Source organism: Nerophis ophidion, linkage group LG23 (assembly GCF_033978795.1).
Source record: "Nerophis ophidion isolate RoL-2023_Sa linkage group LG23, RoL_Noph_v1.0, whole genome shotgun sequence".
NCBI classification, from domain to species: Eukaryota; Metazoa; Chordata; class Actinopteri; order Syngnathiformes; family Syngnathidae; genus Nerophis; species Nerophis ophidion.
The window spans coordinates 32,167,994-32,180,832 of NC_084633.1; the positions used below are offsets into that span (position 1 = coordinate 32,167,994).

Below are 12,839 nucleotides of genomic sequence, written 5' to 3' on the forward strand. Positions count from 1 at the left end.
GTAGGGCTCAACAAAAGACAAGACTGACACATTCAATTTAATTTGCGAAGACTACTTTCCTGACTATGCGAGCCCACCTACGACAAACTAAAAGGAATGAATAGATATCATAATCATTTCAATGTTAAATAAAAAAAAAAAATGAATGAATTAATGAATAAATTAATTACTACGACATGAACACACACAAAAGTGGCACTGTTGAATACAAGTATCGGTACTACATACTGGGACTACAATGTATCGCTTTGAATGTTAAACATACCCATCCCAACAAACTATTGTGTATATTATCTGCTTGTCCTACTTGGTTAGTATTAATGCTTAGTTAGTATTATTTTAAGCCGATTAATCACAAATCGGAAGTTGGATAATTCATGATTAAAACCAGGTTATCGCTCTCATTCGTTATTTAAATTAACTCAAAAAAAGACTTCGATATTTGGACAAAAATGCACTTTTTTTGTCGGAATGTCATACAGGAACATTTAAAAAAAAAAAAAAAATCCCATCAGGTTGTATTATGGAGTGAAATTTCCCACAGAACACATTCATCTTCATATGCATCGACCTGACCACTGACCGTGTAACAACAAGATAGCCATCCACGGTTAAGGTAAAGGAGCACGTATGGTCCAAAAAAAAAAAATGCATGATTAATCCGTGCATGCACATGTTTAATGCAATATTTTTTTTGTGAATGATCGCATGAGTTAACTCGTTAATTTTGACAGCCCCAGTTAGTATGTTTTGAAACAGTATTATAAGTAGTAAGTAGCAGCCAGTACTCTGCGCATATACTGTACATGAGTGTAAAATAGAGAGTGCTTTATGTTTCATCCCTCATTATTGTGTCTTCAAATAAATATTTTACTTGTTCCCATAAACGAAGGCATGCCAATTAAGGGAGTGTGATGACATCTTGCGAAAGAATGCACCCCCACACAGCGTTTATAAATACACAAACAAAGGCAGCATGTGACCCAATCATTGTCATTAGCGAGGGAAGGAACAACAGTTTTTTTATGAGTGTGCATTGTACCTGCGTCTGACTCAAGCCCAGTTTGGCAGCCAAGTCGGCCCTCTCGGGCAGAGCCAGGTACTGGGTCTGCTGGAAGCGCTGGTTGAGGGTCTGGAGCTGCATGCTGGAGTAAATAGTCCGAGGCTTTCGGGACTTCTTCCCCTTCCCGTTGAGCCGAAGCTCTCCGTTTTCTGAGGGGGTGGTGAGTTTCTCGCGCTCTGTGTGAAGAGAGACCGGGTATAAAAACATTAACAGGGACGTATCAGTTGACAGTAGGGATGGCCGTGGTTTTCATTTAAATAGGGAAAACATGCAAATTCTGACAAAAAAAAAACACGATACCTTTTTATTCATTTTTTCATATTTTAGGACATAAAATAAGGCAACGGTAGCTACTTGTCTCATCCACACCGACGGAATTTGCACATCAAGAAATAATGTTACGCTATTGAATGGAGACAAGTCCAACACTAGTGCCAGGTGGAAAACGGCCGCTCAGACTGATGCTCATCCCTTTAGACCGCCCACAAGCTCATTGATTGGCAGCACACAGCAGCTGACCAATCAGCAGTCAGATGCTAGATAAGAGCGAGTTGGCCTCCGCACGGAAAAATAAATATGACAAATAGAAATTTCAAACAAGAAATGTAAGCAATTTTGAATAACCGGTTATTTTATTCTGTTAATTTTGCTATTTCGGACCAAAAATACATTAGTGAACATTTTTCCCTTTTATATCACTCCAAAACATGCATCTTTCAAACCACGCCCCCTTTATACAAGCGTGTACTCAAGTCAGTATCCGTCCTGATTTCATATTGTTTTATGCAAGTTTAACTTTAATGATTCCCTATAAAATGTGTTTTGTGTGCATATTTTTGTGTCTGGAACATATTCATTGGCTTTACATTATTTTATATACAATAGAATACAATGGACTTTATTTATCACATGCGGGGGAAATAATGTGGTTGCAGTGCAGCTTCTTACACACAGTAAAAAAAGTAAACTAAAAATGAGGAATGGATAATAAATGATACATATTGTGCACTGGACGATTACATTATGTATATTATTTTTTTCATAAAGGTAAATAATTGTATTACATAATATTACATTATAAATATTGCATTCGTATTTGGTACAATTGGGTTTCAGATTACTAAGGCAAACCTAGGTACCAATCTACACAAACCGCAATTAGGTTAATTATGTACCTTCTGTCAATTAGTGACAGAGCATTTAATTGTTCACAGCTGACATAAAGGAATGAACAAGATAGAAAGATTCAGTAACTTGTCTGACCAATTAAGTGAAACTAGATATTGGTAATCTCTCACTGCACAAAGTGGTTAGCATCCACGATTGTAGGCTACCAAGCAGGTAGTACGTAACAATATTCTTTTGATTTTATTTGTTCAACAAATTAAAATGGCCCCCAGATAGCAGTTTGGACACAATTAGTCTACATCAGTGGGTCGCAAAATGTGGTACTTGTACCACTAGTGGTACGCTGGTTCCATCTAGTGGTACGCCAAAGAATCACTTGATTAAAGTACAGCGTTTTATTTTCCTATATTGAAACACAGTGTTACTGTTCAAACTGTGTGTAATGTTACAGTGGCCAAATATATTAAATACACTTGTTTTTAATTAATACTTAGACCTACTCTGCTACTGTATTTTAATGTTGCTCATTATGGTGGTTTGTAAACCACTGGAGCAAGCGAAGGACTCATGATGCTTGGGACGGGTAAATGTTAGAGTTCAAGCATGCAAAACGTTTGTGGCAGTTGTCTTTTCTTTTCAGAAATGATTCATGGTGGCTTGCTTGTTGTTCGACATTTTTGGGTTGAGCTGTCTTCTGTTTTTCTAAATTGAGTTACGCTTTGCTTCTAGTTGACGTTCTTCTGCATATGTGGTTATGGGTTTATGCATTGTGAGCAATTACCATAGCAACACAATCCAGTACTGGACAACGCACACACAAAAAGTGCCATATCAGGTTAATCGGGGCCATTTGTATTCCGAAGAAATAAAATGTATACCACATGATCCAATTACATGTCAAATTAATTATTTCATTAAGCAAAATGTCCTGCACTTTGATCTGATTGCAGTTTAAAATATGAATTTAAACTACCTTGCACTAGAAAAATAACATTTGTTGCCAGCTTCCTAAAGTAGACTTAACTATAAAATATCCTAATTGACATAAACATATTTGTATTTTGTCTTATCCCATTTATACTTACATTTTATTTGCTGAAAAAAAGAGCTTTAATTGTGTCTCTTAAGTTTTCACTCAGTCCTGTTACACTTTAGCTCCTCTGAAAAATATGGATTATTCCACACGTCACATGGTCCACAGAAAATTACATCATTCACATTGTCTACACGCCAAAAGTAAGTTTAAATAAAGAAAAAAAAACATATATGTATATAAATATGTGTATATTGTTTGTATGTATATATGACATGTATATATGATATAATATATATATATATATATATATATATATATATATATATATATATATATACATTTTATTCAGCAGTTTTAACTCATTTTTGTGATGTTTTATTTATTTTGACATTTTTTAAAGAATTACTGTGATTTAGAAAAAAAAAACTTTTTAATTGAATTACTGTAATATGCTATCAGCATACTGTAAATGTCAGTTGTTTGTGCATTGTGACTCGTCCAATGTGTGTAAGATCATATTTAAATGTAAAAAAATAAATAAAGATAAGACAGAAGTCAAAGTTTATTTTCTTTTTTTCTCAACTTCATATTGATTTGAATTTTTATAAGAAACAAATATACATAGACTTGATTAAAAAAAAGATATATAAACTCACAAAAGGAGTGTACTTACATTTTGTTGATAAATAAATTATTAAAATAGTAATAATGGTAATATAATTTTATTTTATTAATATAATTTTTGGGGGTCAACATTCACACTTAATTTGCCTTTGTTTTCACTCAGTCAGTACTGTTACCCTAACACATTACTACTACCCCTCTGAAAAATATGGAATGTTCCACAAGTCACATGGTGAACAGTTCGTTGCATCATCCACATCCTCTGCAGGCTAAAATGGTACTCACTCATCCTTATTTCCTGTTATATTGTATTTTGATATTTTAGCACAGTCCTGTTACCTAAATCATTTTTGTGAAGTACTTTGTTTGTTTTTTAAAGGTTTGTTGTTGTTGAAAATACCTTCGTCTTAGAGTATACTGAATATATGTCTTGTGTATTTAGTATTTCAATGCTACAAACTTTCAGTCCTGTTACTCAAATGAATCATCTTTGCCAGAGGGACTTTTTTGACTAGTCCGCTATGTACAAGATCATATTCAGAGCTAAACGAAAGACATAAATGAATGTTTATTTTAGGAAGGTTCCAACAAACAAATGGCGCCGATTGGGCAGATTGAGCATTAAGTTAGACTCAGTCCCTAACTCCTTAAGAGCTGTGCTGGTCAGTGAGTTGGGAACCTGCATGGGCAGTAAGCCAACTCTCTTGCGTGCTCAGTTCTCAGTCAAAGAGGGTGTGTGATCGCGGGTTCGAGACCACAGTTTTGCAATAGTTATGGTATAATACTTACTTTGTGTTTACACATGCTTTTTTTTAGTTTTGCTCTAAAATCTATCTTTTTCACTGAGGGCCACATTGCAGTTACTTTTGGCCCCAGAGGGCTACTTCTAACAGTGAAAACTATTATTACACAATTTTTCTATGCAATTTATTAATACATTTTTTAGAAACTAAAATTTGAAAAAAAATATGATAAGTTGCAATAATTTCACCTCAAATTTAATGTATATTACTGTAAATGGAAAAACAGTACTGCTGTTTTTCTGGTAAAAAAAAAAGGCTGCTCAGTTGCCAGAATTTTACTTTGAAATGTGTTTTATTATTGTTAATACAAAAAACAACTTACATTTTAGAGTAACATTTTGGCACCTGATTTGCCAGTTTGTTTGTTGTTCTTTTTCTCACCGCAAATCAACAACTGTACATTTTTTGGTGTATTACTGTAAATGCCAAAATGGCACCAGAGTTTATTACAGTAAAAAAAAGTTCTGTTTTTTTCATTTACAGAAAAATGCTGTAAAAAAAAAACACGGTAAATGTCACAATTTTACAATTAAATCTATTGCTACTTTTACATTGCACAATTTGATGGATAACATGCTCTGAAATCATTATTATTACTATTTCTTTCTATTTAAAAAAAGGTTGGCATGTTTGATAATATATTTTTGCATAATTAGACAATATTTAAGTTAACATCATTTGCGATTACATATATTTTTTTCTCCCATAATAGAAAGAAAGAATACATTTAGTAAGAAATGTTACAGTACTTTATTGATACATATTTCCAGGCTTTCAAGGGCCAAATAAAACAAAGTGGCAGGCCGTATCTGGCCCCCGGGCCTTGAGTTTGACACCTGTGCTCTAAATTAATATTTGGCTGGTAAAATAAGTTCCTTTTTTTTTTTTTTTTTTTTTTAACCATGCAAGCTATACCACTTTGTGTTGACTATGGGGCTGATCTTTGTTATGACGAGGGGGTCGCCAACATTGGCAGGGGAGAACAGCTGTGACCCCCCACCAAGCTCTGATAAGTTCACTATAGATGCATGCAGAGGTTCTGAAGCAGCTTGGAAATGAAACAGTTTTAACCACTGAACTCGGAAGCCTGCTCGAGTAAAAATAACTTAAGTTGTATCATGAAAATGGCAAATTAAGGCCCATTTTCTTCTTTGTCTTAAACATTTACACATGTTAGGGCAGCAATGCCCAGATAATAGCAAACAAGCTAACATTAATCTTGAAGAAAATATGACAAAGTTAAAAAAAAAAAAAAAAGCCAAACAACGACTTTTTTCAACTTGTTTTGCTGTTCTTCACACATATTATCCGGATTAACAACCATCAGTGTTTTTCTTTTTATCATAATATTTTGAAAAGGAGACCAAAATGTGGTCCAGGGCCATTGTGGTCTTCTTTTTTTATTAGCCCGTTGCACAAATCACAGTTAAATGCATCAAAGTTAGGGGGAAACAAACATGTTGACAATATTTAACAATACTAATAACACCTTGTCACCTTTAACAGAACCATTTTTATCAGGCCGAATTGAGTTTGGTGGATTTTTTGTTGTGCCTCAGCTTTGTTAAATAGGATTTGTTTACCACAAAAAAATACCCCAAAGGTACATCGAAATTGTGAGTTAAGAAAGTCAAAATTATGAGGTAAAGATTCATAATTATGAGATAAAGTTGTAACTACAAGGTAAGACAAGTTGAAATATGAGATTAAAAGACATCATTTTGAGTTACAGAGTTGAAAATATGCGACAAAAAGTCGAAAGTATGATATGAGAAGTCATATATGAAATAAAAAGTCAAAATGACCCAAAATTTCAACTTTCTACCTAACTACGCATTTTTACTCATACTATTGACTTTTCATCTCATATTTTTTCCTTTTTATAATCTAGTAATTTCTCATGATTATGACTTTACTTTATAATTTTGATTTATAAACTAATAATTTGGATTTTTTTTATCTCATGATTGATTTTTAGGTTTTTATTTGATATTTATAAGTAATTATAAATGGGGTATTTTCTTTTCTTTGTGGTGGTAACGGGCTTGCATAAACCTGCTTATTTCAAGTTCTTACTATTTTTATCACATTTTTATTCCAGGCTAGTTCAGGATAAGCATTTTTCCCCCCACAGGCTGACTATATGACTATTTTTTATGTGTTTGTGAGGCCTTTGCTCACAGATTAAATAATTGTTTTTGTAAAAGAGGTGAAAACTGATTTTTTAAGTAAATGAGGATTTAACTGAAATTTGCAAAGTCATCAATCGGTCCAGTTATTATTCGTTTTATATGTCTGTCATTTATTTTCAGAATAAATATTTATAAAAAAATTGTAATATTTAATTGGTCGGGATAAACGTGTTTTATCAAAAAAAGTGGAGAAAAAAGTAAGCCATGAACGCACCGGAGTCCTCAGACCTGCTGTGTGCCAAGGCGCTGCTGTGCCCGCCGGGCTGGTACGGCAGGTAAGGCCCCGGCTGGTGCGCGCTGTGGTACGGTGGGTACCCCAGCGGGCGGCCGTAGGGGGCTGCGGAAGACTGGAAGGGACTGTCGTGTTGCGTGGGTCCCACTGCGTGCAGACTGTGGAAGGTGTAGTGGCTGTGCGCTAATCCCGGGGAGGGATGCTGGTGTCCCGGGTAGCCGTGGCCGCTGAAATCCATGAAGGCCGATTTGGAAGACTCAGAGGAGACCAAAGTGTCCGACACGGGGCTCAAAGTCATCATAATTATAGCGTGGACGAAAGTAGGGGGATAGAATGAGCTAATATGCCAACTGGAGGAAGTCTTGACAAGGCTGCAGTTCTTTAAAGAAATGAGAAGAAAACAAAACTGTCAATTAAAGTTGAATTAAAAGACGCATCTTGTCCAAAAAAAAAAAAAACCAAAACGTCTTCTTAAGTTCGTGTCCGTGTAAAGTTTGACGCTGCTCGATTAGTCCGCAGCGTGTTGCTGCTTGTCAGTCAACGTGCGTCTGGAGCGCGTCTTGTCAAAGCGCGACTTGGCGCACTGAGCGCTCATTGGCTGTCAGAGTGCTTACGTCACACTTGTGCTAGGAAGTGGCTGCTGCTGCTTCTTGTCTGGAACAGAAAGCTATACTGTACATCTGAAATGGACGCAGATTTTGACTAGGGGGCCACTTTGAGAGAAAAAAAATGAGTCCCGGGGGGCAAGGTGTAGGACAGGGGTCACCAACCTTTTTGAAACCAAGAGCTACTTCTTGGGTACTGACTAATGCGAAGGGCTACCAGTTTGATACACGCTTAAATAAATTGCCAGAAACAGCCAATTTGCTCAATTTACCTTTAATAAATAAATCTATATAAATAAAAAATGGGTATTTCTGTCTGTCATTCCGTCGTATATTTTTTTTCCTTTTACGGAAGGTTTTTTGTAGAAAATAAATGATGAAAAAAACCCCACTTAATTGAACAGTTTAAATAAGGAGAAAACACGAAAAGAATGAACATTACATTTTGAAACATAGTTTATCTTCCATTTCTACTCTTTAAAATTCAAAATTCAACCGAAAAATATAAAGAGAAAAACTATATAATTCAAATCTTTTTGAAAAAATTAAAAAAAGAATTTATGGAACATCATTAGTAATTTTTCCTGATTAAGATTAATTTTAGAATTTTGATGAAATGTTTTAAATAGGTTAAAATTCAATCTGCACTTTGTTAGAATATATAAAAAATTGGACTAAGCTATATTCCTAACAAAGACAAATCATTATTTCTTCTAGATTTTCCAGAACAAAGATTTTAAAAGAAATTCAAAAGACTTTGAAATAAGATTTACATTTGATTCTACAGATTTTCTAGATTTGCCAGAATAATGTTTTTGAATTTTAATCAAAATAAGTTTGAAGAAATATTTCACCAATATTCTTTGTCAAAAAAACAGAAGCTAAAATGAAGAATTAAATTAAAAGGTAGTTATTATTCTTTACAATAAAAAAAATTTATTTACTTGAACATTGATTTAAATTGTCAGGAAAGAAGAGGAAGGAATTTAAAAGGTAAAAAGGTATATGTGTTTAAAAATCCTAAAATTATTTTTGTGGTAGTATTTTTTCTCTAAAATTGTCTTTCTGAAAGTTCTAAGAAGCAAAGTAAAAAAATAAATGAATTTATTTAAACAAGTGAAGACCAAGTCTTTAAAATATTTTCTTGGATTTTCTAATTCTATTTGAGTTTTGTGTTTCTTAATAATAAAAATGTCGAGCAAAGCGAGACCAGCTAGCTAGTAAATAAATACAATTAAAAAAAACAGAGGCATTTCACTGGTAAGTGCTGCTATTTGAGCTATTTTTAGAACAGGCCAGCGGGCTACTCATCTGGGCCTTACGGGCTACCTGGTGCCCGCGGGCACCGCGTTGGTGACCCCTGGTGTAGAAGCTGTAAACATCTCCTCTACAGTATTTGGTAACACTTCAGTTTGGGGAACATATTCACCATTATTTAGTTGCTTATTAAAGTAACAAAGACTTAATTTAGAGTTATAAATATATATAAGGGTCAGGTTTAATAATAAACAGGGAAGACTCTTACAGTTAATGGCTTTCTGGTTGTATAATAAGGCCTTGCAGAATAAGGCATTAATAAGTACTTAATAATGACTAATTAAGAGCCGGTATGTTACCAATTTGCATGTTAATAAGCAACTAATGAATGGTTTATATGTGTTCCCCATACTAAAGTGTTACCCGGTATTTGTGTTTGGGTCCCTTTTTTTCCCGGAACACTAATACCAAAAGTTACAATGTCCGACAGCGTTCTAAAAATGTTATGACAGACTACCTCCAAAAAACAGAGTGGAATTTTTCAGTTTTTCAGACCGAAAATGTACATGAAAATAAAGAAAGTGGGATTTACAATATTAACTATCAACAATAAAACACTGAATATCAACAACGTACGAACGTCGCTCTTCTTTTACTTCTCAGGCCAGCTCCTCCATAGTTGTGTATCGTTTACAATCAAGAAAAATAAACACCTACAATACGATATATTACTATGTAAAAATCTGTTTCCGCTTTTGATCCTGACACACGCCCTTCGGGCTGAAAGCAAACCCCGCGCACTCTTCTTTGTTCCTCCTCTGAGCTACTGTGACGTAGATAACTGTAAGAACTTGTTTTTTATTTTTTTGTACCAATAATTGTCACACACACAATGTGTGGTGAAATGAACCTCTGCTTTTGACTCATCACCCTCATTCCCTGGGAGGTGAGTGGAGCAGTGAGCAGCAACGGGCCACGCCCGGGAATCATTTTTGGTGATTTAACCCTCAATTCCAACCCTTGATGCTTGAGTGCCAAGCAGGGATGTAATGGGTCCCATTTTTGTAGTCTTTGGTATGACTCAGCCGGGGTTTGAACTCATGACCTACCGATCTCTAACCACTATAACATCCAAAAGCGGATATTTTGACCATTGAAATGCTTTCTATAGTTCAAGACTTACGGTCATTTAAAAACAGCACTGCACATCATAATGGTGGCGACAGTTTCGGTGTTAAAGGTCTAAAAAAATTATGAAGAACTCGAAACTTGAAAAACTTAACGGGCCGCATGTGGCCCACGGGCCGTATTCTACCCAGTACTGCTGTACATTCGAGATAAAATAGAAACCGCACACACCAGAGACTACAATACACGTGATTTGTTTTTTAATGTCTTGCTTGGAACTTAAAATGTAATATTTGGTGTTACATTTTTTTTTCTGCACAAATTGATGTTAGGAATGGAGCTCACATGTTTTGATGTCCAATTAGGGCTGTTTGTGTCCTACGTTTTGCATCCATCACGTTTTATAAATACAGATACAATTTTTTTTTTTTTCAATATTTTTCTATGAGAAGTTTGTTCCAGATGACTAAAACACAAATGTAGAATACTTTTTATAGAGAATATTATAGTTTTAAACGTGAAATACATATAAATGATGAATGAAATACAATACGTTACTTTTCGCTTTATTGAAGACTTTTGTTGGCAAAGACGGCGATGAGCGGAGAGGCAGGAGGACTGGAAGGCAAACTTTCGTACTTTGCTACATGCATCTTTCTTGAATTCAGTAGTGTTTCTCGCCTTCTTTATCAAAGTGTAGACATTCCCAAGTTTATTTGACTCCATGGTGACCTATTTTTATAAATAAAAAAAAAAAGCACAGACTCAGCCACCAACACATAAGATGTTTGATCATCGAATCATACTAAACGTAAGGTGTGCAGTAGGAAGGGGATTCAAATCAGCCCATTGGTCACTGTCTTTCTGATACATGAAACGTGATGTATGGGGGGAGCGTGCAATATCAACTATGGCCGCTATATAGCAGTAGAGTGTTAAATGGTTCATGATGTGTTTTGTGGTCATTTTGACTCTGACCACAGTGTCCGTTGCTATGTAAAGAACATAATGTCCTGGCTGTCTTGAGTTTCCAACAATTTCTACAACTCTTATTATTTTGTAATAGAGTGATTGGAGCACATGTTGGTCACGAAAAACATTCATGAAGTTTGGTTCTTTTATTAATTTATTATGGGTCTATTGAAAATGTGACCAAATCTGCCGGGTCAAAAGTATACATACAGCAATGTTAATATTTGGTTACATGTCTCTTGGCAAGTTTCGCTGCCATAAGGCGCTTTTGGTAGCCATCCACAAGCTTCTGGTTGAATTTTTGACCACTCCTCTTGACAAAAATGGTACAGTTCAGCTAAATGTGTTGGTTTTCTGATATGGACTTGTTTCTTCAGCATTGTCCACACGTTTAAGTCAGGACTTCGGGATGGCCATTCTAAAACCTTAATTCTAGCCGGATTTAGCCATTTCTTTACCACTTTTGACATGTGTTTGGGGTCATTATCCTGTTGGAACACCCAACTGCGCCCAAGACCCAAACTCCGGGCTGATGAGTTTAGGTTGTGCTGAAAAATTTGGAAGTAATCCTCCTTTTTCATTGTCCCATTTACCCTCTGTAAAGCACCAGTTCCATTGGCAGCAAAACAGGCCCAGAGCATAATACTACTACCACCATACTTTATGGCAGGCATTGTGTTTCTGGGATTGAAGGCTTAACCTTTTCTCCTCCAAACTTCATGAATGTTTTTTGTGACCAACAAGTATGTGCTCCAATCGCTCTGTCACAAAAAAGAAAAGTTGTAGAAATGATTGAAAACTCAAGACATCCATGACATTATGTTCTTTACAAGTGTATGTAAACTTTTAATCGCAACTGTGTATATATATATATACATATATATATATATATATATATATATATATATATATATATATATATGTGTATGTATATATATATGTGTATGTATATATATATATATGTGTGTATGTATATATATATATATATATATATATATATATATATATATGTGTATGTATATATATATATATATGTGTATGTATCTAAATGTATATATATGCATATATATGTGTATGTATATATATGTATATGTATGTATATGTATATATATGCATATATGTGTGTGTATATATATGTATATGTACATATGTATATATATGCATATATATGTGTATATATGCATATGTATATATATGCATATATATGTATATACACGTATATATGTATATATACATATATATGTATGCATATATGTATGTATGTATATATGTATATATATATATACATACATACATACATATATATTCCGTATTTTGTTTATAGTCATATCAAATAAAGATGTGTCAAATAAACTAATGCAACTTAAATTGTAACACTGTTTTTTACAAAATACCAAAAAAGGACTTTTTTCTTAATATCTCATTGACAAAATTATTCAACCCCCTAGTTACATGCATCTTTAGTACTTAGTAGAACACCCTTTGGCAGTAATTACATCCTTCAAACGTGATACATAACCGGACACACGCTTCTTGCAACGATCTACAGGTATTTTAGCCCATTCCTCTTGGGCAAAGGCCTCCAGTTCATTCATATTCTTGGGCTTGCGTGCTGCAACTGCCTTCTTCAAGTCCTACCACAGGTTTTTTTTTTATAGGATTTAGGTCTGTGAAGGCGACTCCAGAGTCTTCCAGCCCTTCTTCTGCAACCACTCTGATGTTGATTTGGAGGTATGCTTGGGATCGTTGTCCTGTTGGAAGGTCCAACGTCTCCCAAGCCTCAGCTTCGTCACTGACTT

General features: G+C 34.6%; 1 protein-coding gene across 1 annotated transcript in view; it reads right to left on the reverse strand.

Moving 5' to 3' along the window:
• The window catches only part of LOC133541080 (homeobox protein Dlx4a-like), a 23,994-nt gene extending 16,365 nt beyond the window's left edge, over window positions 1–7,629 (reverse strand). The window contains exons 1-2 of the mRNA XM_061884168.1: window positions 7,061–7,629; window positions 1,043–1,239 (exon numbers count right to left, since the gene is read on the reverse strand). Coding sequence (XP_061740152.1) covers window positions 1,043–1,239; window positions 7,061–7,379 — 516 coding nt within the window. The 5' untranslated portion in view covers window positions 7,380–7,629. The remainder of the gene's footprint in view (window positions 1–1,042; window positions 1,240–7,060) is intronic.
• Between the last annotated feature and the right edge of the window lie 5,210 nt (window positions 7,630–12,839).